Raw genomic sequence first — 27,356 nt, forward strand, 5'->3', positions numbered from 1 at the left:
ACTCTTCCTTATTCTTGTCATGGATGATGTTGTTGGATTTCCACTTCCACCCGTGATCTCTCATTTTTAGCTTCTGCCTGTGAGAGCAGGCTGGATTTTTCCATGACGTCTTCTTGAAGAAACGATGAATTACTAGCTCAGGACAAGCATAGTATGCTATCAGCATTAGAGGAGGCCCTGGCTGAGTTCTCCCACAGACAGCTGGATAGAATCTGGATCTCGTGTTCCGGCATGAGTTGGAAACTTTGAACAGCTTGCAGCCAACACATGTCCAGCCTTGCCAAGAGACAAGGGCTGGTCCAGACATCAGAATGTGCATTTCCATGGAGATTTCTTTCTGCCAGAGCAGTTGAATGGGGTAATCACCATGGTCCTCTTTCTGTCCCACAGGCGCGAGAGATCAAGCGCGAGGCCCTCGAGTGCGACCTTCGATTTATGGGCTTCATTGTGGTCTCCTGCCCACTCAAAGTGGACTCCAAGCCAGTTATCAGGGAAATCTTGAATGCATCGCATCATGTGAGTGAAGAAGATAAGTGTTCCTGCAGAGGTGTCGCAGAAGGGCACTGGGCATGGTGGCCATCCACAAGCTGACCCTGCCATCATGCCTCGATGCCACTGCCCACCCCCTTTCCCCCTGGGCTGGAGTCTACTTTTGCTGTGATTTTGGACATAAAGGGGGTTTCTCTGATAGTGGCCAGCAGTTCAACAAACCAAGCCACACCTGTGATAGAGAGTGCAGAGATGCAGTATGGAATTCCCCTTCCGCACACTTTAACTGTCCTCTGGTTGGTGATGGGGACATTCCCTATGGCAACCGGGACTTACCTGAGCTCCCACAATACAAGTTGCTTGTGTTTTAATATTCATGCAGGCTTGCCGGAGAGGAACTCACGGAATGAGATACACGAAACATGTAATGTAGTATCCTGTTTTAAACTGGGCTTGCCAGATTTTCCTGGGAAGCCCACAAAGCATAAAGGCCAGATAGCTCTGTCCTGTTGTGTTCCCCCCCCCCCCACCTTCTGGGCTGCTTCCAAACATGGAGGCTTCATTTTGCTCCCATGGCTTATGGAAGATTGTCCAACCGTAGAAGCTGATCCGAGGACCCTTTCCACAAAGTTAAATGGGGGGGGGGGAATACAGAAGGTTGTTCTTCCTGCAGGGAGGGGTTCTCTCCCCCCCCCCCAATCTTTCGCATGCAGTGCTGCTTTTCCAGGGGTAGATCAGAGAGAGTTCGAGGAGATTCCAGAGCACTAGCCATGTCTGCCACAGCCAAAATGATAATGTCCAAGTAGAGCAATTCCAAAAACATCAATCCATCGGTGGGAAGGAGGCATGTTATGAAACGGTAGCTGAACCCACAGTAATCTAATAACCTGCTGTAGATTCTTAAGCAGAGGGATGCATCCTGAAAGAGGCTGTGTCTCAAAAAGAGCCTTCCTGTTCTCCCTTCCTCAGGTAGCAATGATCACAGGTGACAACCCGCTGACAGCTTGCCATGTGGCACAGGAGCTTCACTTCACCCAAAAGGAGGAGACACTCATCTTGCAGCCTCCTGGCGGCCAAGGTAAAAAGACAGGGGGTGAGAGGGGTGGGGCGCTGAGCAGAGCACACAGTGCCCGGGGCGGGGGGGCTCAGGAGCCTGATGTGGGCTTTCCTGGCTGGGAAGGGAGATGTGCCTTGGAGCAGCAGCTCTGCAGGGTCGAGTTGGGAGCTGGGGTGAAGCTCCAAAGCTGTGATTCCTCAGGTGCCGATATCCCCTGCCCCCAAGACTCTTTGGCTCTGCGTCGCAAAGAGAGCAGGCGAGACAGTTTCACTGAACTATCTAGTCTGATCTCTTTGAGACACAGTTTTGGGGGCAGGGGATGTTGGCATCTGAGGAATCAGAGCTTTGCAGCTTCATAGCCTGGGAGTCGAGCTCAGGAGGGCTTCCGCCAGAAACAACCCCTCGTGTTCTCTGTCTTAATCTGCACATCCCTGTTTCAGATTCCAGCTGGCAGTGGCAGTCCATCAGCGGCACCATCACTCTTCCAATCATACCACATTCCCTGCAGGAGCTGACCAAGAACCACAACCTGTGTGTCACAGGGGAAGGGCTTTCCCAGCTGCAGGCCACTGACACACAGTTCCTGTTGAGGCTCATCCCGCACGTTCAGGTCTTTGCACGCGTCGCACCCAAGCAGAAGGTAGGAAGTGTATCCCTGTTGCAGAGTTCCCAAGGCCCTTCACATCCTCCCAGTCAGCCTAAGAGCCAGTCAACAAACGGATCTGGGTGCCTTTTATTTCTGCCGTGTCACCTGCACTCAGACCACCATGCAATCATAGTTGGGGCACCCTATGACTCAGTGGAACACAACCTAGAAAGTTGAAAGATCTTTTGAGATGATAGAGAGTGCTGAGCAGAGAAGACTTAAAAGTCACATTGCTGCTGATGCACGAAAGGCTGCTGTGGGATCTTTAGCCAGTCACTGTGTTTCAGCCCAGACTGTCCAATTGGGTGCTTTCACACACACTGAATGCACTTTCAACGTGCTTTGCAACTGGGTTTTATTGTGTGAAATGGTAAAATCCACTTGGAAACCATTGTTCAAGTGCACTGAAGGTAGATTGAAATGGCATTATTCAGCACGTGTGAAAGCACTGGTGTTGCGGAATGACAAATGGGGGGACGGGAGAACCTGCATAATGGCGCCCTGAGCTCCATGAAGTGATGGGTGGAGTAAAGCTGAAATCATGGTTATAAAAGAAATGGAAACAGCAAATATATCTCATCAGAGCAACTTCTGTCGGTCGAGGACTTGCGCAGGATTTTTGACGATGAAAAGCATGTATTCCACACAGTCCTCTTTCTGATTTCCAAACTGAAAAGGATTCCTTCTTCAGTAACACTGTAGCTGTGCACTCTCTGTACTCAAGTGCTGAAGAGCGAGTGCAAGCAAATGCCATGCTGACATGGCCAAAAGCTTTTCCACCTTCCTTTCTAATTTACCCAGGCCAGCTTGTTTCCCCACCTGCTTAGTATCATAAATCCGGCTGTTCGGAAGACACTGAGGAGCCAGGTTTTACTTGTCCATCTTCCTCTGGCTAACGATCTGGAAAGGGAAAGCGGCATTTAATTCTTGAGTGACTGCCGTAAAGGCATGACAACAGCATGAGCATCAAGAGGGCTGCTCATTCTGCCCTGAGCTGGAAAGCCCAGGCAAGCCCAATCTCGGAAGCTAAGCAGGGCTGACCCTGGAAGGTACTTGGATGGGAGCCCTCCAAAGAATCCCAGAGCCAGGAGGTGGAGGCAGGCTATCAAGCCACTTCTCTGAACGTCCTCCATGCCCCATAGGTCGCCGTGACTTACAGGCATGGGCGCACACACACACACAATGCAAAAATGCAAAGAGAGAGGGAGAGGTGCTCATTCTGGGACTCTTTGCTTCCCAATGCAGGAGTTTGTGATCACAACACTGAAGGGACTTGGCTACGTGACTCTGATGTGCGGAGACGGTACCAATGATGTGGGGGCTCTGAAGCATGCTGATGTGGGTAAGTCCCAAAAGGGGGGAGCCCTTTCCACCCCATTTAGCATTTGTTCATTGAACCAGTGGGTTATTAAGGTTGGAAAAGATGTACAGCCGTACGGGTCCAAGCAAAATCCCCCAAACAAGAACATAATCCTTGACCTGATCTCTTCTTGCAGGAGTGGCTCTACTAGCCAATGCGCCTGAAAGACTCCCCGAGCGCAGGAAGAGACCCCGCGACGGACCTGCTGATGGGAGACCCGCCTTGCCGTCTTCCTCCTTGGCTGGGAGCAACATGAGACCCACCTCCCGAGCTGCCAAGCACCGGCTCATGTCACACAGGGAGGAGCAACTCGCCATGCAACGGGTAGGTTGCCTGGAGCTCTCTCCGGGCGCTGATGGCAGGAGCCCCTTTCCTTCCCAGGCTCTCTACACAGGGCTCCACCTGAAGCCCTGCCGTGTTTTAACATTCGGCTCTCCTCCCCCTTCTTCTGTCTTCCGACAGGAAAGGATCAGCCAGGTGCTGAAGGATTTGGAAGAGGAACAAGTACCCATTGTGAAGCTGGGTGATGCCAGCATCGCAGCCCCTTTCACCTCCAAGCTCTCCTCTATACAGTGCAGTAAGTGCCATGGGGAGAGGGAGGAGGAGGGCGCCTGTGTACTGAAGGCCGTACAGCTGCTGTGTGCGCCTTGGAGAGGGCGGAGCAATCAGATTTCTAATTGTGGGAGGGGAATACCCAAAAGCATGAGATTGTCTCCGTTTACATTCACAATGGGGAGTTTCTGTTGAACTGGGGGAAGTGGCAGCTTAATGGGAATGGCCAGGTCTGGAACAAAGCACACCTGTCTGGGCCCCTTCTTGCATGGGCTCAGGGCAGAGACCGGAGCAACCCAGGTTTCCTTTTCTCTTCACTGCAGTCTGCCACGTGATCAAGCAGGGCCGCTGCACCCTGGTCACCACCCTTCAAATGTTCAAGATCCTGGCGCTGAACGCCCTCATCTTGGCCTACAGCCAAAGTGTCCTTTACTTGGAAGGGGTGAAGTTCAGCGATTTCCAGGCGACGCTGCAGGGGCTGCTGCTGGCTGGCTGCTTCCTCTTCATCTCACGGTCCAAGGTAAGGAGGAAGGTCCTGCCCTCTCACCATTGTCTTCCCTACACATGGAGCTGTGTGCATCCCACGTGAGAATAAGCAGTCAGCAAATCTCAGCTTCTATTTATCTAAAGTGTCTGGCTCTAAAAGCAGAGCTTGAAAGTACTGGCAATGCCTGAGAGATAAGCATGAGGATGTGTAGTGGTGAAGTAGGCTTCCCAGTAGTCATTGTCCTGTGCAGATCAATGTAAACCAATGTTAAATAAACTGTGTAAGAAAATGAAACTTCCTGGGCCTAGGATTTTCCAAAAGAACACCACTGCCCCATCCATTGTGTTCCAACATTGGTTGAAACACTTTCCCTATGAAGAAAGGTTAACATGCTTGGGGCTCTTTAGCTTGAAGAAACGACAGCTGGGGGGGGTGACATGATCGAGGTTTACAAGATTATACATGGGATAGAGCAAGTAGAGAAAGAGGTACTTTTCTCCCTTTCTCACAATACAAGAACTCGTGGGCACTCACTGAAATTGCTGAGCAGTCAGGTTACAACAGATAAAAGGAAGTCCTTCTTCACCCAAAGAGTGAATAGCACATGGAATTGACTGCCACAGGAGGTAGTGGCGGCTACAAGCACGGACGGCTTCAAGAGGGAATTAGATAAACATAGGGAGCAGAGGTCCATTGGTGGCTATTAGCCACAAGGTATAGATAGGAACTCTCAGTCTGGGGCAAGTGATGCTCTGTATTCTTGGTGTTTTGGAGGGGGGGGCAACCGTGGGAGGGCTTCTAGTGTCCTGGCCCCACTGGTGGACCTCCTGATGGCATCTGGTATTTTTGGCCACTGTGTGACAGAGTGTTGGACTAGATGGGCCATTGGCCTGATCCAACATTGGTTTCTCTTATGTTCTTACTGAATGCCATTCAGCTTGTTTAGTTAGGAAGGAAGCCTTGTATAGGACTGCAGAGAGGCCCTGATAAACTTGCTATCTTCTTCCGGTGATCGTGTCCCCTCTTAAGGCTTAAAGGTGAATGTAGCCTAATCAGAACCGCTAATGTATTGCTGATCATGGGGGACTAAGTGAGAGAGGGAGCTCCTTGAGCTCCAGTGTCACTTCGTGGCTGCCTTTTCAAACCACATAACATGTAACTTGCTTCAGCAGTGGTTTCAGAACCACATATCTCCACAGTCATAAAAAAAGGTAGGCTGCCATGATCTTCCTGTTCCAGTCTTCTTTCTCTATTGAATTACTTCTGCTTACTGCCTAGAAGGATTGCGACAACATACACTGGGTGCCTTGGTACTGTGGCCAACAACTAAGGTTGCCCAAACCATAAGTCTGAAGCCAGGTATACTCCAAGGCTGAATGGCCCTGCAGACGGAGCCCACCTTGGCCAAGTGTCCTGACTACTGTAACTCATTGTGGGACCACAAATGCTGAAACACCCTCCTGCACAATTTCATTTAAGCCAAATGTGTGTGTCTGTTTACAGTCATTTTTTTTTTTAGATGAGAACTGTTTAAAATACATACAAGAATACCAGGTTTTTACAGGCTGATGTAGAATTTGTGTAAATGTATGAAACATACAGCAGGAGTCCTGTAAGCTTCTTTCAAAGCATAACCGTATCTTCAGATGTTAAGGTATCTTGAAGATTTCTAAATCAAGTTAGCTATTTAATGGATCTGGGGTTGTTCTGAAACCATATGGCTGAACTAGACCACAACAGTGATGACTACATAATTCTGATCTAAATGTAATTGTGCAGTGGTGCATTTTACACTGTTATTTGTATCTGTGATAACTGTGGCTAGTCGACAGCCTTTGTTTCTTTCATCTGGGGCTGCTTTCAAAGTTGTCCAGAATGCCTTCCTGCCAGGTTCACATAGCCAGCTCTCCAAATACCAAAGAACCACCGAGACCAGCTTATGGAGCACTGGTCCTGACTCTTTCTCTTCTTTCCAGCCTCTCAAGACCCTCTCCCGAGAACGCCCACTCCCCAATATCTTCAACCTGTACACAGTTCTCACGGTGCTGTTGCAATTCCTGGTTCATTTCCTCAGCCTGGTTTATTTGTACCGAGGAGCGCAGGCCCGCAGTGACCCCAAGTGAGTGCTCTTTAGATTTAATCCCGAAGAAAAGTTCTTCAACAGTGAAATGAATAGCAGTTTATTGGAACATGGGCAAAAACATAAGAGCTCGCAAACGGAAAACCTGAGGCTAATTTTGCATTAATTACTAATATGCGTAACCTGAATGATAAATCCACCAAAGCGCCAAGCATTCTCGAGTCAAGCTCTCAAGGGCCATTCTCTATTTCTTTAAGGAAAGAGGGATTTGTGGATCTCTATAAGGAGTTTGAGCCCAGTCTCGTGAACAGCACTGTATACATCATGTCCATGGCTATGCAAATGGCCACCTTTGCCATCAACTATAAGGTAGGATGTATTTTGAATTCTCTTGAGTTGCCAGAGAGTAGGGTGTGTCTGCAATTCACTTCCTGTTCCTGCCGTCCCCTGTTACAGAGCATGGCACTTAGTTTTAGGACCCATGGCTTCAAAAGATGTGCAAGTCAGTGAGCAGAAAAGAATGGCCAAGATGCTAGCAAGTAAAAACAAAGAACTGGGTATTGATAATATTGTGATAGACACATGAAGCTATGCCAAAAGACTAAGAAAATGTTGTCCAGTTCCCAGGAAGGAAGTCTAGAATCCAGATTTTGGGATTCTCCTCCCCCACATCCATGCAGAATGGTTTGAATAAAATTAAGTGGACTGGATTACCAACCATGGTACTGTGGCTTTTGGGTTGTCTTACAAATAGATCCTGGAGAGAAATCAGAGGTTAGATATTAGATCTCTCTTACATGCTGTGTGTGTTGGAATAGGCTGAGTACAGAAAAAAAACTTCTGAATTTGTCACAAGCATTTAAAGTCCACGTAAAACCATTTCAAGGTCATCTGGTTTGCCAAGGAAAGTCCAAACTGGCTTTCACTAAGATTTCAGCTTTATGCAATGCACTGTTTCATGGAGGTCTTTTCAATCCCCATCTCTGTTGCTCCAGGGTCATCCATTTATGGAAAGTCTGCGGGAAAACAAACCTCTGCTGTGGAGCATTATCTTGTCAGGGCTGGCAATCGTAGCCCTCTTGACAGGCTCCTCCCCAGAGTTCAATGATCAGTTTGGACTGGTGGAAATCCCCACAGAGGTGAGCAAAGTTGCTTGGCAGCTCTTTTCTCCACTGATGTGTGTCACTGTTGGAACTGTTTATGAATGTGGCTTGGGTTGCACCCTACCACGGTGGGTCTCAAAGGAATGAATAGGGTACTGTCTTACAGAGCTTCTGTATATCTTTCCTTTCTGTTTCAGTTTAAGCTAGTCATCACTCAAGTCCTGATGGCCAATTTCTTCCTCGCCTTGATGGTGGACAGAATCCTGCAGTTCTTTCTAGGCAGCACAAAGCTCAAAGTGCCTTCCTGAGATGGGTCCCATTCTCCCGGGCAGATGTGAAGAACAACACAAGGGAACAACCGGCACACAGCATTGCAAGAGGAATTATTTATTCTTGTGAGAGTGGACTGGCCTTTCACTCCAGTTTGGTACTGGGATGCAATTTCAAGTGTGCAGTTTTGGAAACCACAATAAAAGACTTGGGGGGTGGGGGTGGAGAAATACGGCTACGCTAACTTTCAAGATTTCTCAGCCGTAACAGCAGCTGTTGATTTTTGTATTGCCCTTCTGCTCCTGGAAAAAGTGGTCATTGATTTGGTAATTAAACTGCTATCAGTGCATTTTGAAATATGAAAGTTTTGCTGCATAATGCCTGTGTCATGTCCTTGTTTTTCCTTCCTCGGAGAGGCTTCAGGACACACACGGTCAATTCCATAGTGAATGACTTTTTACAGTACAGGTTCCTGGAACTGGGAAGTTCAGGTTTGCTAAACATGCTTCCCTTCTGTACACTATAGTTGTACATAAGGAGCACTTAAAATTCTCAGAACAGCCACAAGTAAGAACAGGAATACTTTTGCCCATACAATAAGTTTCTTAAATGCTTTGCATAGAGATCTATATGGCATCCCCATGCTGGGAGCACATATGTAACAATATTTGGCTTATACCTGTAGCAAACTGTAGTGCATAGTACCCGTGTTAGCATATCACAGAGAAAGTCACATTTACAAGCTTCAGCGTCTAAAGCGGCACCCTCAGATAGCTCCTTTCTTTTAGAAGAGCACTTCCGTCACCTCAGCAAGCAGCATGAAGTTGACTGCTCCGGGCCTGAAGCGCATTTGATGGAGAGAGAAGCATTCGTGCTGTTTTCAGTAAGAAGCTGCTACGAGATGGTAGGTGGGAGTCTGGCAGCTGCCGTTCTTTCAACTACAAAACTGTAGTCATACTGAAAGGGAAAACAGAACAGCCTTTATCAACTAGCAGCTCCAGCAGACTCCACTGTGGAGAGCAGCACCAAGGAAGCCAAGGAATGGATAGAACAATACACTGGGGCCGTGGAAATAAATTTTATTCACTCTTTGTGCCCCAACACGTTTTGCTTTGCACTTCCTAGGGGGCATCTATATAAATGTTAAAATAAAAAAAACGATTTTAAAAAGGCAAGATTTGTTTCCCAATACTGAAAGACACTTTAAAAGGTTATACATATAAAGAAAAATGTTGTATGTAAATGTATGTATGAATAATACAAAGGCAGGGCTCTTGAGCATGTAAAGAGTACATTATGATGTCTTGAAAATGTAGTACATTTAGCAAATTATGCACCCTTAATTTCCTTTATTTCACTATGTTCTTCAGCTTTCTAAGTGTGCGTGCACACAAGGCTTATGCCCAGAATAAAACTCTGTTCTGCTGCTTCAGACCAAGACGTATTCCCACCTGAATCTGACAATTTAAGAGATAAACTGGTAACACAGTAACACAGCCCAACCAGCCATCCCACAGAAACTTTTGCCAGGATCAAACTTTCCATCTGGCCATTTCCCATGTAACAATTGTGCCTACTGTAAATTTACCAGTACTATGAAGAGCTTTATCAGTCCACATGATAATAAGTGATACACTTTAAACTTTTAAAACATGCAATTGAGGTTTTGTGATGCACTTAATTAAGTGTAAATGCGATACAATTTATACTTGTGGGGGGAAAGGTGCATCTTGGTGAACACAACCATAACATTTTGCATTAAAAAACTGGGGCACTGTTGGTGCAACATTTTTTAGAACAAAACCATGCTCCCACAGATATATCTTTTTGGGACATTTATAGATCACATAGCCATAATGATAAGACCCTCCTTAAAAAAGAGGCTGAGTAGATCTTTTGACTGGCATCACATGGGTTAAATGAGAGCATTAATTAGATAAAGTGCGTATGACAGCAGTTTTTATTCACAGCTGGCTGACTGGGAATAATACTGACACTTTAGAACAGGGGTGTCAAACATGCGGCCTGGGGGCCGGATCAGGCCCCCCCGGAGGGATTCTATCAGGCCCGGAGTGGAACTGGCCATCTCCTGCTTCCAGTTTGGCTGCTGCTGCAGCATCATAGCTTGCTTCGCCAGACTCTCTCACTCAGCCATTTCATGTTTTAACCTGGGTCCTGGACTCAGAACTCTGAGCATGAGATTTCTGTGGTGAATGTCAATAAATCAAAAGTAGGTTTGCAGCTTACAGAGCTAATGTTTTAAGCATGTTTTTAAAGTTTAAAAAAACCCTTTGTGTTTATGTCCTTTATAAAGTCTATATCTCCGCTACCTGGCATTACATTTTATGACATGCATGGCCCGGCCCAACAAGGTCTCATTTACGTCAGATCCGGCCTTCATAACAAATGAGTTTGCCACCCCTGCTTTAGAACTTTTCTGTTTCAATGGATAACTGTACTCAGTTTAATATAATTGATACGATATCATACGTCTATATTTTTCCTGTTCTTTAATGTTTACATTTTGCTAAGTGTATACGTTTCCAAGACATAATGCACTTTGTACATGCTCAAGAGCAGCCCTGTCGTTAAATGCCTATACATAAAACATTTTTTTCTTTACCTGTATAACCTATTAACATATCTTGTAGTATTAGGAAATGTTTTGCTTATTTTACTGTTTATATAGACACACACACACACACCCGGGCACATAGAGTGAATAACATTTATTCCCACGGCACCACTGTTTTGTTTCTTCATTCTTCCACTATGGAAGGACCATCCCTCATTGGTAGAACACAAGTTTTGTATGTAGAAATTCTCAAGCTCAGTTTACAGTTAGATTTCACGAAGCCAGGGAAAGGCATTGGACAACAGTGATGCAGAGAGAGACTAAAGGCAGCTTCATATTTTATATTATTGATCAAATTCAGCTGCTTACCTCTTTCTCGATGTCAGTGAGAGATTTAATATGGAAGTCTTTAAAGAATGAAGAAGCCTGGAGGGGAGAAAAACGGCAATGACCTCTTACACCAAGACTCCATAAAGCTCTTTCCATTGTCCCCTTATCTCCAGTTAAAACTCCATATTTCCAAAACGGTTACACTACTATTGTGTTTTGGAAACATGGCTTCCAATTGCTTACCTTAGCTAGATGAACTACTGGTAAAGAAACAAAGCAGGCATCTGAGAAACTAACCTCTTCACTGGAAAACTCCCAGCAGTGTTCCCTCTAAGCTGAGTTAGTGTGAACTAGCTCACAGTTTTTTATCCTTTGGCTCACACATTTTTGTCTTAGCTCAGGGAGGAGGGCTCCAGATTAAACTAATTTATGCAGCAGCCAAATCGCTCGCTCACAACTTGAATGCCAGTAGCTCACAAAGCAGGACTCTTGCTCACAAGACTCCACAGCTTAGAGGGAACATCGACTCCCAGTAGAAGTCGTCTCGTGAAATCCTGCCACGTTCTATACTACATTTTCCTCCTTCCCACGCCAAAACTCTAAAAACACCGTTGAGTACTTACATTAGTGCTGCCACTGTCGCTGTTCTCAAATTTGGGATGCAGAGCAAAGGGTACCCCATCCATGGCTAAAGGGGGAAAAATATTTAAGTTCAGATGCTATCCAAAGTTCTTTTTAAATATACACACAGTGTGGCAGTTCTACACCTAGTTTTTACACAGCAAATGCTGGCATTAAACTGACTAAAAGGGAACATGAGACAATATAGCAGGCCTCAAGTTTGAACATGTATGTCCACTGCACCACTGGCTTCTGTTCATATTCTTCCATTTTCTTACAGAAGCAAAAATCCCAAAAACGAGGCAAGGAAAGAGAGAGGGCACGCATTATTTTAGGCACAAGAATTCATCCATTTACAAAACCGCGTGAGAGGGAGAAGTGTCGAGGAGGCAGCAGGCAGAGTAATAAACTCGTCTTATTACAGATTCGACTCTTAGCATGTAGGATGATACGTACCTGAAATGGCATAGACATTTGAACTCTCGTATATGGACTCATGGTGCTTAAGGGTCGCTTGTCTTTTGGGGCCAAATGGAGGTGGAGGCCTTTCTGGTGGGGCATCTGTACCACAAGAACTACAATGACAAGCATTTCAGAGCAATCTTACTTGATGGAAGTAGCTACATTCTACTGGTGATATGAGAACTGTTCAAGAGTTCACTAGTAGTCCACAACCTGGATGCCCTCAGAATCTCTAGCATTTTTCTCACCCTCATTTGTGGATGTATATTTGAACACACGCAGGCAAGGGGGAAAGGCTCCGGCGTTTAGAAGATAGCTTCTTTGCACTCTCTTTTGGGGCTCCTTCCATCTTCCCCAAAAACATCTAAACATCTCTGCTTGTCACTAACCTCCAATGATAAATCAAAACACAACACAGCAGTTGACTAAGCTTCCATAAAGCAAAATAAGACCATTTCTGGCATCCCTAGCATAGAACTTGAATTTGTGGGGCTTAACTGCCAAGGGGGTGCTAGGATGCAAAATGAAAGATGCCCTATAATCCTGTCTCTCCTGCACTTGCTCTGAAGTTTCTACTACTGGATGATATTTATGTTTGTTGTACAATGCTATGATAGGAGTTGCATCCTACAACTTTCCAGGTGATTTGAGGATGAGGAAGGGCATCTTGCCCAATGATCCTCCTTGCTGGAGCCTCCACGTGGTGCGGTGGAAAGTTGGGAGGATTTAACCCACGCTAGCAAGGAATCAAAGAAGCTGTGATAGTAGGTGAGTAGAGTACTACAATATGGCAGCAGTGAGATGACACTGCATCAAACAGTGGAGTGCATTTAAGTAGGCATCCTCTAAGCTTCTATTCCGCTCATGCATAAAACTTGCTTCCATCAGCAAGCAGTTCTTAGTCATTTAAAGAGTTAAAGGCAACTGGTTTACAGATGTAGAAGAGGATGGATCTGAAGGAGAATGGATCCGGAAAAGAGGCTTCGGAAGGCTGGAAGTAAATGCAGCCATACCACATAGGTGAGGGATGACAAGCCTCTTGGTTCAAAACTGGCAACAAGGTGACCTTCGCTTCCTGTAGAGACAGGGAAGCCAAAGCTAGGAACTATTTCCCGCTGCTATTAAAGGTAAAGGTTCCCTTGCTCGAAAGCCAGTCGAATCCGACTCTAGGGTTGCGGTGCTCATCTCCGTTTCAAAGCCGAAGAGCCAGCGCTGTCTGAAGACGTTTCCGTGGTCATGTGGCCGGCATGACTAAACACCAAGGCGCACGGAACGCTGTTACCTTCCCACCAAAGTGGTCCCTATTTATCTACTTGCAATTTCTTGCTTTCAAACTGCTAGGTTGGCAGGAGCTGGAACTAGAGATGGGCGCTCACTCCGTCATGCGGCACCCGGGTCTCGAACTGCTGAACTACTAACCTTCCACAGCCTGCAGTTCAGCGTCTTAACCACTTGAGCCACCGCAGCTATTACCACAAGGAAAGGAATATTTGGGCTTCTGTTTACTTGCTTGGCCTGAAGAAGTCAGCAGTGACTCATGAAAGCTCATCCCCTGCCACATACTTTGCTAGTCTTTAAGGTGCTCCTGGACTCTTGCTCTTTTCTACTGCTACAGACGGACTAACTTGGCTACCCATCTTGTTCTATCTGCTTGGCAGGCAACAGCTTACCGTCTCCAGACCAGAAGCCAGGAACTTAGCACATGCGCATGTGTGTGTTTTACAAGTGCAAACATGCATAAGCCTGCTAACTAGTAGCACAATAGTATGATTGCCCAAAAACCTTGTTTTATAACCAAAGGCCTAGCCATCCAACCATTTGTCGTGAACTGTGCAACTGGATGGGATGACATTCTGGATTAACATTTGGCAGGGAAGGGAGTGCCCCTTAACAGGCCTGCAGTTTTCTACCGGAGAGAGCAGGTACAGCTAGAGAAAGGAACGGTCAAAGTCCACTGCCTGGAGTGAGCGCGAGCAACTCTTTTGTGTGCAAAAGTTGGACAGGAGTCTACGATACAATGGAAGTTGAGGAACTTACTTGTCTGGCTCTAGTGAAAGATGCTTCATTTCTAGATTGATCTTCCGTGGCTTGGGGAGGGGTTTGGGCTTGAGAACATGATCCTTTTTACACCACAGAGCAAAGCCACTCATTTCCCTAGGCAGGAGAAATAGTATGTACTTTGTGAGACCATCCCAGTTGCAGCTGACACACAAACAAACGACCATAAAGACAAAAAAAGTGCCTCACCCTATCCGCAAATAGTTTGGGAGCAATTTACTCTTGCTGGTGACCAGGATCTCTAGCACAGCTAGATCTGCAGCTCCCAACGGAATCACCTTTACACACAGCCTTTTCTTCTTAGAGACAGAAGATTCTACAGCAGGAAGTAGAAAAGGGAATTTCACACAACTGACATCCAGTCGATCGGAAACGCCTGTCCTCCTTAACGAAAAGGCCGGTATTATATGTCCAAGGGAAAGTTAAATGAATGGGGCTGAAGGTAGGACAGGACTGCGTTTTTGAAAAATGTTATTCTGTCATCAGGTCACAGCTGACTTATAGCAACCCTGCAGGCTTTTGAAGGCAAGAGACAAACAGAGGTGGTTGGTGGTTTGCTATTGCCTGCCTCTGCCTTACAACCCTGGATTGCCTTGGTGGTTTCTCATCCAAGTACTAACCAAGACTGACCCTTAGTAGCTTCAGAGATCTGACAAGATTGGGCCGGCCTGGACCACCCAGGTCAGGGCACAGGACTACATATATCTGTATATGCTAGTCAGCAGAAGTGAGAACGTTGTCAGTGTGTTTACATGTATCATTTGTAATCTATTGGTGTGTTTTGGGTCAAAATCTTGAAAATCCTAAAGCTCACTTTTTAAACAAAATAAATTTCTGGACCTCATGTAATAAACTAGAATGTGCAATGATAAACATAAATAGAATTTAAGCTCTTAGCATTTGCAGATGATACAGTATTTATACTTGAAAATCCTGAAACCTCTATCTCTATATTAAAAGGGAAAATACAGGCCTATGGCCATGTAGCAGGTCTGAAAATAAATATAGCTAAGAAAAAATCCTAACCAAAAATATGAACCCAAAACAAAAATTACATCTGCAAGAGATCTCAGGATTTCAAATTAAAGATAGAATTAAATATTTGGGAATTATGATGTCCAATAAATATAGCGCTCTATATGGAAACAATTATAAAGAACTCTTAAAAACAACTAAACAACACTTGGAAAAATGGAAAAGTTTACAGATCTCTTTTATGGGACGAATTGCGCTTATTAAAATGAATATCCTCCCCAGGTGGATATTTTTATTCCAGACGATTCCTATACTACAGAACCAATTTTTTTTAAGAACTGGATCAAGTAGTTTCAAAATTTATATGGCAAGGAAAACGACCAAGAATAAGATTTAAGGCGTTGCAAGACACTAAAGAAAGAGGATTCGGTCTACCAAACTGGTTGTTATATTACAGAGCAGCGGCACTGGTATGGATAAAGGACTGGATTACTAGAGGATGAGAGAATCTTAAAATTAGAAGGTCATGATCTCTTGCTAGGTTGGCACGCCTTTTTATGGTATCAAAAGGCATTGTCACAGAAATACTTTAAGCAACATTGGCTGCGAGCATCACTTTTAAAAGTATGGGAAGCTATCTATAAAAGTTTTTACACAAAAAATTCAAGACTTACAGCTCCTATAGAAGCCTTTACGCTTCCAAATGTATACGCTGGAAAAGAACTAATAAGATGTCAAGCTATATTAAATGATAAGAATGAATTGAGAGTACCAGATCACTTAACATGGTGGCATAAAGCTCAAATAGAATCTCAATTCTACAAAGATAGAAGAGTGGGATTTTATGAAAACTTGACAGAACTTGAAAAAATCTTGACGTCTTCGAATTCTAAGCTAATGAAAATAATTTTTAGTTTCATACTCAGTGATGTAATGTATGATGAGACTGTTAAAATTAATATGGTCTTATGGGCACAAAATGTTGGTCACAATATTGATCTAGCTCAATGGGAGCAAATAAGGAAGTCAAATATTAAAATTACAAAAGCTATTACATATAAAGAAAATATGTATAAAATGTTCTATAGATGGTACATAACTCCTGATAGAATAGTGAAATCAAATAATAAATGTTCTCATATTTGTTGGAAATGTCAAAGTAAAATAGGATCTTTTTTCCATATATGGTGGCATTGTTGTATTACTAAGAAATATTGCATATGGATCCATGAAATAATTCAAAACATCTTAGGATGTGCGATACCATTTACACTGGAAGTATTGCTTTTGAGTATACTATCAAATGATTTTGATAAAAATATTAGATACTTGACGGTTTATTTTACTACAACAGCGAGAATTTTATATGTCAAATATTGGAAATCAACTGAAGTACCAAAGAACCAAGAATATATCAATAAACTGATGGAAACAGCAGAAAATGATAAACTGACTCTATTGATGAAAGGATCTACAAATTACACATTTGATGAGACATGGAAACGATTCTATGACTGGTATAACAAAGATATAACAGACTGAAGCAGAATGACTTATTGATAATATTTTTTAGACAGTAAACATTGGTTTATAATTTTAAAAATGCAGCTTTAGATTCAGAACTCAATGTATGGTATAAGTCACAGAAGTGTTTAATATATTATAACAGAATATGAAGTGAAGTCTAGACTTAGAAGGCAATTTCACGATGGTCAAGCTCTTATATTTACCCTCATATATGTTATATGTCGTATGTCTACTTGTATGTGTATTGTTTGTTTGGAAAATTAATAAAATCCTGTCCTTTGGGACAGCTAAAAAAAAAAAAAAGATAAACAACTCATAAATGATAAACTACTTTAAAACTAAGTTCTACTAATCAGATTTGCAGATGCCCTGCACACAGAAAGCCAGCCCGAACTGACATCTCCTGAGGCTTTAACTTCAATTACCCAAGGCACCTTCAAGTACATTTTGAAATTGGTTTTAGTTCATATTAGCTTGATAGCCCCGAGCTATTAGGCATGAGGAATTGTTCGGGGTGCTGGTTATGACCTTTAAAAGCCCTTCCTGGCACTGCAACCACACATCTAAAGGACCACCTCTCCCCTGTCCCCAACCATGGTCTTCAGAGGTTGACACATTCTAGCTGCCACATATGCCTGGCATCTACCAGAATCCATGCTTTTCTCTATTGGAGCTCTGTTGGAATGGGCTCCCTGAGGAAGCCGGGGGGGGGATTCTTTCAAAGTTTCTAAGAGGTGACTAGAAGGCCATTTTATTTACTAGGGCTTTCAACAGAGCGTAAGCTGGAGGCATTTTCACATGGAAGGAAGTTAAAATGGGGTTTAGTGTATCGCATATGTTTTTAAAATTTACAACTGTAAGCCATCTTGAGCCTCAAGGCAAGGTGTAAATATTTTAATGAATAAACAAATACATCCTGAATAATAAACAAATACATCCTGAATACATACCCCACATGTTCCCCCAAGGGCACTACGGTCGGGGAGCTGGAACCTATTGGATGTACCGGGTCCCCGGGCCATCAAATTAACCATGACCAGGAACAGGGCGTTTTCGGTGGCGGCTCCTATCTGGTGGAATGAGCTCCCAGAGGAGATCAGGGCTCTGCGGGAACTAGCACAGTTCCGCAGAGCCTGCAAGACGGAGCTCTTCCGCCAGGCTTTCGAATAGGAGCCGCCACCACCACTAGTATACCACCAACGCATCTGTTTACCATCGACGCCCTGGAATTCCTGGAATCCCCGGAATTTCCGGTATATGGACATCTGGATATGGGCATGGACCATCAAAGCCCGAAAAAAATTTTTGCATCATGGGCAAGAACGTTCAGAGGACTGCCATCTTGTTTTTAGATAGTCCTGTTTTTAGATAGGCTATAAATTGTGATGTATTTTTAATATTTTGTACTGCTACATGCCTGTTAGCCGCCCTGAGCCTCCGGGGAGGGCGGGATAAAAATGTAAATAATAAATAAATAAAATAAATATATTTGGAAACTGACTAAGGAACAAAACAAAAATGCTTCCCTTGCTCTTAATATGTGACGACTGCCTGTAAGATTTCTACATGCTACCTGGAAAAATCATCTATGGATACATTGTTAACTATCACTCTGATATTATTTCTGTATGTAAACCATGAACACTTTTCTTGAATGAGAGAAGAAGAGGAGATTGGATTTATACCCCACCCTTCACTACCCAAAGGAGTCTCAGAGCGGCTTACAAACTGCTTTCCCTTCCCCTCCCCACAACAGACACCCTGTGAGGTGGGTGGGGCTGAGAGAACTCTGACACAAACTGTTCTTTTTCAAGGACAGCTGTGCCAGAGCTTGTGACTGACCCAAGGTCACATCAGCAGGTGCAAGCGGAGGAGTGGGGAATCAAACCCGGTTCTCCCAGATTAGAGTCCGCACACTTAACCACTACACCAAACTGGCTATATTCCAAACTGGAATGCTATATTCCACAGTATTTTTACTGTCTCTTTTTTTCAACTGTCAAGAACTATTGCAAGTGGTCCTAATATTTTAAAAGCTCCAAATCAACCATGCTTGCCCCTCTCCAATCCAGTCTCTCACATAAAAGTCACATAATAGCCAATCATCTTCAAAGTCCAATACCCTTTTTAAACAATAGGAAAACAATGGATCTAAACTTCTTTACAAGTTCTCTTTCTTAACTGCATGTTTTTTTCATCCTTTACATTTATATGCTAATATTTGACCCAAAAAACCCAGTATGGTGCAATGGTTGGACTAGGATCTAGGGGAACCCATGTTTGAATGTCCACTCTGCCATGGGAAACTTGCTGGGTGACCTTGGCTACTCATACACTCTCAGCCTAGCCTACCTCACAGGGCTGCTGTAAGGACAGATTGGATGAATAGAAAACTATGTAAACCACTCTGGGTTCTCACTGGTGAGAAAGTCAGGTTACAGATAGAACAAAAATTGGTCGTAATTTTCAACAATTGAAAAAAATCAGCCCTGTAGAGGTGCGCACATATGCACAGATATAATCACAAAGCCATGAAAAGAGTATCCCTTACTAAAAAGAGGCAAGGCTATTAGAAAAACATTAAGGATAAGCAAACACTATGCAGAGCTAGTTCCACAAAAACACGCCAAACAAAATTAATTTGGCAACAATCCCATGTTCCTTAAGGCCCTTGGACCCTTCTTTGCCTAAACAAGAAATTCTATGTTTAACATTCTCAGATTCTAAACAAGAAGTACGTATTCGAGGGCAACTTTCCAACACCGCATAATCAGGCTATGTCTGATGCCTCTGATTAGTATGGAGCATCTCTTGGTAGTTTTTATGAGCCAGTTTGGTGTAGTGGTTAAGTGTGCGGACTCTGAGAGAACCGGGTTTGATTCCCCACTCCTCCACTTGCACCTGCTGAATGACCTTGGGCAAGCCATAGTTCTGATAAGAGCTGTCCTTGAAAAAGAGCAGTTTCTGTCAGAGCTCTCTCAGCCCCACCTACCTCACAGGGTGTCTGTTGTGGGGAGGGGAAGGGAAAGGAGTTTGTAAGCCACTCTGAGACTCCCTTGAGTAGTGAAGGGCGGGGTATAAATCCAATCTCCTCTTCTTCTCAAGACACTTACTCTTCAGTTAACATGCAGTGGTAATTTTAGCTGCTGTAACCTGATTTACTCTATAAATACCGTTCCATTAATTGGGCTGGAAGCAGAGTTTGGCAGAAGAGTTCCTGAGCAAGAGATCCACAGTCTGGGGTGGAATCAAAGAGTCTCTTGTAGCAACCTCTTGACATTTCAAACAGATTATTCTCCACATAATTTTAAACATACAGCATCCTGCCTTCTTGACCAAAGGTTAGACTGAAGGACCCTCAGAGAACTTTCTGATTTGCAAGTTATGACTTAGGTTGTGGTATACCGTGTTTAATTTCATATCATTGGCTATCATCGTACAATGCACGACCACTACTGCTTAGTGATCACAATATTATGTGTTGTTGACCAAGTGGTGCAAATGAGTTTGCATATGAGAAATCACCCTTATGTTAGTTCCCACTGAAGGCTCATCGTCATAAGATACAGACTATTAAAAAAAACCCTGTGCCCTAAAAGATGGACTTACTTGGATCTAAAAATTCTTTAACATAAACATATCCAGAAGGCAGTGGAGATTTGTCACTCAGGATCACCACGTCAGATATTATATCTCCTGTGGGGTTCTGAAAAGAAGCAGACTCCACTCAGTCTATCATTTGCACAGAGTTACTGATGCACAAGCCTGCCCAGCCAGCCCGGCATCCCCCTTACCGCACAGTTTATAGCTGAAGTAAAGCACAGGTAGTAGCCAGACTTCTGTGCAAATCCCTTTCCAAAGTTTGCAGACACCCCTTCCACAGTGGTCGTAATCTACAAGAGACAGAGCAAAGCACTTAGGAAACAACGCGGGGGGAAGCATCATCCTGCTCAATTAGAGTCTAAAATTAACTGATGTTCTTAACAAACAGTCCCGGAAGGAGCCTTGAAAGCCAGCACCAGACATTGGAAACTGGCGTGCAGTAGCAGCTGAGAGAACACAATTTGTAGACTGTCCAATTTGTAGATCTGGATTCAGAATGTATGGGTCTCATAAAGGGGGGAAATAACCCCCTCGGTAAGAGTCTGAGAACATACTGTTCTTCCACGTTATATTAAGGTGATGCACAGAGCATTAAAATGCTATTCCACATTTTTACACCCCTTGAATACAACAGCAGCCGGTTATTAAATTGCAAAGCACAATGACAGACGCAGGTGACGAAACATGGAACTGGTGGGAAGGGCAGGAAGCAGACCTATCAACAGTCTTTTAGTATCTTAGAAACTAGATAAGAACGCTAGGAAGCCATGAAGGAAGAAGGGATTGCATGAGCAAACCAGGGCCTGGTATGGATACTGCAAGTCAAACCGGTTTGGAATCTGAATGACATGAAATTTCCATGCTCCAGCAATGGTCTTGTGCCTCACAGCAATCTGCATACAGCTGGTGACTAATGAAACCGGTACAGGGTTCATTCACCCAAGAGCCACAACTGACTGTTAGCAGTGTAACTCAGTTGTAAACCCAAGGTTAGTGTAAACTGCCCTCCTAGTCAAGAATTTATGAGCTATGAGGGAAGGGAGAGCAGAAAAGAGAGATGGAATATTCATGCAAGAACTAAAGATATATTGGGAAGAAGGGTTCTCATGAATTGCATGAGGGCAGCTAATAACAAAACCTGCCTTGCAATAGTCCCACCCTCTTTCTGAAAAGTTTGGCAGGCAACAAAGGTAGGTGGCTATAGTGCCCTTGGACTAGAGATGTGAAGGCCCGGGAAAAAACTGAAAAAAAATTGGGGGGAATAAAAAAAGAAAAATTGGAAAAATTGAAAGAAAAGAAAAAAAATTGATTATGGAACGTTTTATTTTAACATGATGAATAAAATATTTTCAGACAAGGTGTTCAAATATTTTCAAATCATTTCTAAAATATATATATATGGTATCAGATTGATCTAATTTCTGTGCACTGAGGACAAGCAAGTCCTAGGTTACAAACTGAACTCTCCAATGCTAGAACTAGATGCATTTCTTCCCTTAGGAGGTGCTATTGTCACAAGACAAGAAAAAGGTTTCAGTTTTGTTTTTGAATGTGGGTGGGTATTCTGTTCATAATAATTGTTTGGACACAAGATATTTTAATATGCTAGTTGTGATAATTTCATGCCAAGTAAAAATGTCCATAGTCATATTTTATGTTCCTAAAGTAACAGAATGACTTTCAATCTGGAAAAGAAAAAAGAAGTGCTAATGTAGCATTTTTTTTCAAGTTTTCCAAAAATTTCCATTTCCCACAACAACAAAAAAAAAAGTTTTTTTTCCGAGCTTCAAAATTTCCGGAAATTTTACATCTCTGCCTTGGACACCATGTTGGGGAACCCTGACTTATTGGCATAACATGGTATATTAACATTGCCAATCTTTAGAAAGAAGTGTGGAAGCAAGTGTGCCAGACTAAAATATGCAAAACCAGGGTTCATATCCTAGCCTAGCATAAAGTTTGCTAGGTGACCCTCAGTCAGTCTCTCTCTCAGCACAATCTGCTTTACAGTGTTATTGTGAGGATTAAATTGAAGAAGGAAGAAAGATGTATGCTACTCTGAGCTGCTTGGATGAATGTAGAATTTTAAAAATGCATTAATTAAATAAATAAAGCTAAGAGTGTGAACTAAAGGCTGTGCAGTCCAGTTATGTTCCTGTCATAAATCTTGCTCACCCATTGTCTCAGTGGAATCCACCTTGATACAATAATAATGGTCCTTAACATCTGTGTAGCATTTATGTCAAGCATTCAAAATGTTCCAAGCACATTTTATCTCAATAGTTCTCGCAACAGTCCTCTAAAGTAGACCAGTTTGATTGCACCACTGCTCTGAGGGGATAATATTTGACCCAGGGTCATCCTACAAAGTTCGTGGCCAAATCTGAATTTGGGGCACTTCTCAACTCCCTGTATTATTCTACAGACAAGCACTCCTCAGTCCTCACTCTCTCCTGCTGTCAAAGAACATGTTACATGAGCTGGAATCCTCCTAACACCAGTCTAAATTCTTAAAGGAGAATGAGACTAGCATATTTGCCTTTCTCATCCTTTTCACTGCTCTAGTACTTAACTTCAATATATTTAACTTTTTTTAAAAAAATCACTCAATGTGTATATGAGCAGATAACAAAACAAGAGTGCTTTAGAAGTCCTTACTTGACCATTTTGTTTTCCGCCTTCATCAGCAACAGTTTTTAAAAGAAACAACAGCAAAAGCAATTTTTCGTTTTTTTAAAATTCTGAAGCCAGTTGAATTTAGAGATGGGCTTGAAAACCTGTTTTATCCAGCATTTATTTAGAGATATAATTTAGTGCATGACTGTATCCTTTCAGGATCCCAAGCCTGGTAGTACGGCTTAGCAGCCGTAAAGATATATCCCATGTTATTAAAACAAGAGAACAAAGTTTAAGTCCAGTGGCATTTTTAAGACCAATGAAGTTTTATTCTGGGTATAAGCTTTTGTGTGCACCCACCCTTCTTCAGATACATGTATCTGAAGACGTGTGCATGCACACAAAAGTTTATACCCAGAATAAAACTTTGTTGGTCTTAAAGGTGCCACTATACTGTCTGCTGCTTCAGACCAACACAGCTCTACCCACCTGCATCTATCAAAAACAAAAGTCCAGCAGCACCTTAAAGACTTAATAAAAATATACTCCCGCATGAATTTTGAGTCCAGTAGCACCTCTAAGACAAACAAGTTTAATTCTGGGTATAAGCTTTCATCTGCATGAACACTTCTTCAGATAACAGTATCTGGAAAAATGTGCATGCACATGAAAGCTTATAAACAGAATTAAACTTGTTGGTCTTAAAGGTGCTACTGGACTCAAGCTTTGTTCTGTTGCTTTAGACCAACATGGCTACCCACCTGAATTGAATAAAACAAAGTTTGAGTCAAGTGGCACCTTTAAAACCAACAAAGGACCCGGTCACACGGGCCAGATATTGCAGGGGGAGGCGTGGCTAATTGCCCCAGCGCATTTTGATCCGTGATTACGCGATCAGATGTGCCAGCGGCACACCACGGGTCCTTCCCTTGGCGCTAGTGGGTAAACGAGGGACCGGAGGGGAATACCGCGCACCGGCGCGATCACACCACGCGCGTCTGGAGGCAGCCGGTGGCAAATGTTTACTAGTACCTTGGAGGTACTAGTTTTTTAGCGTGCATTGTCGGTGGTAAGCCATGGGTGCGCTCCATTTCCCAGATGTTGGGGTGTGATCGCGCCTGGATAATCCGCCCACCATCCGTGCCTCTCCCGCGGCAACTTTGCCGTGTGACCGGGGCAAAAGTTTAATTCTGGGGGAAAGCTGAAAGGTGCCATGGGACTCAAACTTCGATGTACTGCTTCAGACCAATGCGGCTGCATCCCTGAATCAAATAAAACAAAGTCTGAGTCCAGTGGCACCTTTAAGACCAACAAAGGTTAATTCCGGGAAAAAGCTTAAAGATGCCACTGGACTCAAACTCTGGGCACTTTTCACACACACTCAATAGCGCCCTTTCAACCCATTTTCAATGCACTTGGCAACTGGATTTTGCTGTGTGAAATGGCAAAATCCACGTGCAAACAGTTGTTAAACTGGACAGACCCTGCATTATTTCGCGTGTGTGAAAGCACCCTTTAAAGTTTGCTCTACTCCTTCAGTCCAACACGGCTGCCCACCTGAATCTACATCCCATGATGTATGTTCTATTCGACTTGTCCAGGAGCCTAATAAATTATCGACTGATCGCCTCCCAGGACCAGCTTTCTCCAGGTCAGAGCCCACATCTGCAGCCGCGCCGGTGTGTCAGGATCTCCAATGCGTCATTTTTACGCCAGCCTAGAAGTTGCCACCGGGCTCCTGCCTTCGCTTTGCGCCCCCCAAAACCAACACAAGAGACCCGTCCAGTGTTCCCCCTAAGCTGAGTTAGTGTGAGCCAGCTCACAGTTTTTTTAGCCTCTGGCTCACACATCTTTGTCTTCGCTCAGGAAGGAGGGCTCCAGAGCAAACTAATTGATGCAGTAGCCAAATCGCTTGCTCACAACTTTAATGCCAGTGGCTCAAAAAGTAGAATTTTTGCTCACAAGATTCTACAGCTTAGAGGGAACACTGGACCCGTCTCGGCGCTCCCGACATATATTTACAGATTTCGATAACGTGTACACATTTCTCCCGCTCTGCTGCCACACAGATCTCTATAAACGCTTGTTTAAAAGAACTCGAGAAGGAGCCGAGGCCGCCTGGTGAGGGAAGAAGAGACGGGCAAGGAGGAAATCCGCGGGGCTTACTGGGATTCCCCCACCCCACACCCCCAGTTTAACCCCTTGAGGGAAACGGGTCTCTCTCCCGGATTTCCCGCCCTTTCGAGGTGGAGGGGCGCGCGGCTCTCAGAATTCCGGGGTCCCGGTCAGGGAGGAGCAATTTTTCTCCGCCGCCGCCCGCTTTCTCTCACCGCAGTCCAGCCGGCGGGTGCCACGTTGGCAGCTGAGGTCCAGCCCAGCCCGGTGAGCGGCGTGTTCATGGCAGCGGCTGGACGGGGACCGCTCTCGGGCGACGGAGGCTCCGTTCGGGACGGTTGCGGTGGGGCGCGGGCGGGGAGGGAACGTCCCGCGGCGCCAACCGCAAGTCACCACAGCCGCCGCGCGCCAGCGACTCCGCTGAGAGAAACGCTGGGAGGGGGAGGGAGGATCCCCGAGAGGCTAAGCCCCGCCCCCGAAGGGCGCCCGCCGTCTGTGACGCCAGAAGGGCTCGTGTCCGATTGGCTCCCTCCTTTCGAGACGCTGGCTGCCGGACCAATGACAAGTTGACTGCGTTTCTCTCCCCGCTCCGCACCCCCGGGAGGAAGTCGTCCGAGGAATGAGCGCATGCGCCTGTAAGTTTGTTAGAACTTTAAAAGTGTCCGAAGGCTAGTGCAGTTTATATATTTTGCAGCCACGCTTCTGGCTTTAACCATTTTGCTACTCCCACTCCACCAGTCGGGTAGGTTTTTAAAGGGACACCGACGCATGATGTTGCCGACTTGGAAAATTCCTGCAGATCCGATAGAGGGTTGCAACTTGCCAACTCCGGGTTGGGAGGCTCCAGTGACCAAAACCCAGGTGCCTTCAGGAGGTTCACCAGCGGGGCCAGAACTCCAGAAGCCCTCCCACTGTTGCCCCCCAAGCACCAAAAATACAGAGCATCACTGCCCCAGGCACAGTGTTGCCTCTATACCTTGTGGCTAAGAGCCACAGATAGACCTCTGTTCCAGATGTTCATCCAATCCCCTTTTGAAGCTGTCTATGCTTGTAGCTAGGAGCTGCGGTGGCTCAAGTGGTTAAGACGCTGAACTGCAGGCTGTGGAAGGTCGGTAGTTCAGCAGTTCGAGACCCGAGTGTGCCGTATGACGGAGTGAGCTCCCGTCTCTAGTTCCAGCTCCTGCCAACCTAGCAGTTCGAAAGCAAGAAATTGCAAGTAGATAAATAGGTACCACTTCGGTGGGAAGGTAACAGCGTTCCGTGCACCTTGGTGTTTAGTCATGCCGGCCACATGACCACGGAAACGTCTTCGGACAGCGCTGGCTCTTCGGCTTTGAAACGGAGATGAGCACCGCAACCCTAGAGTCGGATTCGACTGGCTTTCGAGCAAGGGAACCTTTACCTTTACCTTTATGCTTGTAGCTGCCAGCACTTGCTGCAGCAGTGAATTCCATGAGACTTCTTCTCTTCGGGAGAAGAACTACTTTATTTTGTCTGTTCTAAGCCTACTGCTCATTAATTTCATTGAGTGCCCACAAGTTCCCTCTTTCAGGAGCCCTGGCCGCCTTTTATAAAAACAATACTACACCCCAAGCCAGAGCTGTGCATAGTAAATGCTACCGTGACTTAAACTAGACTAAACCAGCAGCCAAAAGAAGATAATGGAATCTGGAGTTTTAAGGAAGACATGCAAAAAAATGTTCATTACATGTTTAAGGGAGGCAGAGATATGCCTGAAAGAGAAGGGGTCTCCCCAATGTATTTCATTTTTCTTAATTCTCCCTTCAAGCAGAAACAGGAGGGTGAAAAAATCTACTTTGTGCTGTTTTTGGGGGGGGGGGGTCAAAAAGTTGTCAGAATCCGCATTTTTACTTCTGGCTCTAGGTATTTAGATGAAAAAGGAGAGAACTGAACAATTGTTAGTAATCTTTCATTGTACAAAACAGTGTTGCCATGATGACCACTCCACCTCCATTTATTGGACCCAGTCTATGACCAATCCACCTATCCATCTTTGAAAAAAAAAACGTTGTATTTGTCTTACCATAGTAATTTGGTGACTCTCAGTCAGAGGGTTTGCGGATGCAAAAAAGCAGGACTAGATTTGCATGACTGAATCATCAACATGAACAGCCAGCCAGTTTACCTGCCTAAAAGTACAGCTATGGCACTAAAGGACAACCCGGGAGGAAGTGATTCAGTCCAATAAGGTCAGCTCCAGTCACTATTCTAAAAGGTTTTGAACTCAGGTACAATGTTCTGTGCTTGATCTTGTGCCCACCTGAAAAAGCACCCCTTTCCCCAAGATCCCAACCTGTAACTGTAAGCTATTTCTGGAGCAGAGGTTCATCAGTGGCTATTAGCCACATGGTATAGGTGGAACGCTGTGTCTGGGGCAGTGATGCTCTGTGTTCTTGGTGCTTAGGGGGC

At 44.6% G+C, this 27,356-nt stretch overlaps 2 protein-coding genes across 2 annotated transcripts in view; one reads left to right on the forward strand and one right to left on the reverse strand.

The window, feature by feature from the left end:
* ATP13A1 (ATPase type 13A1) overlaps positions 1 to 8,096 on the forward strand; it is a 54,445-nt gene extending 46,349 nt beyond the window's left edge. Inside the window, exons 16-26 of the mRNA XM_015427770.1 lie at positions 391 to 516; positions 1,459 to 1,567; positions 1,987 to 2,186; positions 3,438 to 3,534; positions 3,689 to 3,876; positions 4,015 to 4,129; positions 4,428 to 4,624; positions 6,568 to 6,710; positions 6,929 to 7,040; positions 7,667 to 7,810; positions 7,972 to 8,096. Coding sequence (XP_015283256.1) covers positions 391 to 516; positions 1,459 to 1,567; positions 1,987 to 2,186; positions 3,438 to 3,534; positions 3,689 to 3,876; positions 4,015 to 4,129; positions 4,428 to 4,624; positions 6,568 to 6,710; positions 6,929 to 7,040; positions 7,667 to 7,810; positions 7,972 to 8,082 — 1,542 coding nt within the window. The 3' untranslated portion in view covers positions 8,083 to 8,096. The remainder of the gene's footprint in view (positions 1 to 390; positions 517 to 1,458; positions 1,568 to 1,986; positions 2,187 to 3,437; positions 3,535 to 3,688; positions 3,877 to 4,014; positions 4,130 to 4,427; positions 4,625 to 6,567; positions 6,711 to 6,928; positions 7,041 to 7,666; positions 7,811 to 7,971) is intronic.
* Positions 8,097 to 8,923: 827 nt separating this feature from the next.
* On the reverse strand, positions 8,924 to 25,392 carry MVB12A (multivesicular body subunit 12A). The gene is made up of 9 exons (XM_015427771.1): positions 25,142 to 25,392; positions 20,387 to 20,485; positions 20,202 to 20,298; positions 14,280 to 14,406; positions 14,070 to 14,186; positions 12,027 to 12,145; positions 11,573 to 11,637; positions 10,989 to 11,045; positions 8,924 to 9,001 (listed from the first exon to the last, which is right to left on the reverse strand). The coding sequence occupies exons 1-9, from the start codon at positions 25,208 to 25,210 to the stop codon at positions 8,939 to 8,941; spliced, it is 813 nt and encodes a 270-aa protein (XP_015283257.1). The 5' UTR covers positions 25,211 to 25,392; the 3' UTR covers positions 8,924 to 8,938.
* Positions 25,393 to 27,356: the final 1,964 nt, after the last annotated feature.

Source organism: Gekko japonicus, unplaced genomic scaffold, assembly GCF_001447785.1.
Source record: "Gekko japonicus isolate JY-2015 unplaced genomic scaffold, Gekko_japonicus_V1.1 scaffold474, whole genome shotgun sequence".
Lineage (NCBI taxonomy): Eukaryota > Metazoa > Chordata > Lepidosauria > Squamata > Gekkonidae > Gekko > Gekko japonicus.

What these genes read in the sequence shown, in the direction of transcription:
- MVB12A (XM_015427771.1), bottom strand. Translation starts at nt 25,210, where the DNA reads ATGAACACGCCGCTCACCGGGCTGGGCTGGACCTCAGCTGCCAACGTG. An exon ending in CTTTCACTAGAGCCAGACAA is followed by an intron (nt 12,146 to 14,069) that starts GTAAGTTCCTCA and finishes TTGTCATTGTAG; the next exon opens with TTCTTGTGGTACAGATGCCC. An exon ending in GCGACAGTGGCAGCACTAAT is followed by an intron (nt 11,046 to 11,572) that starts GTAAGTACTCAA and finishes TCTCCCCTCCAG; the next exon opens with GCTTCTTCATTCTTTAAAGA.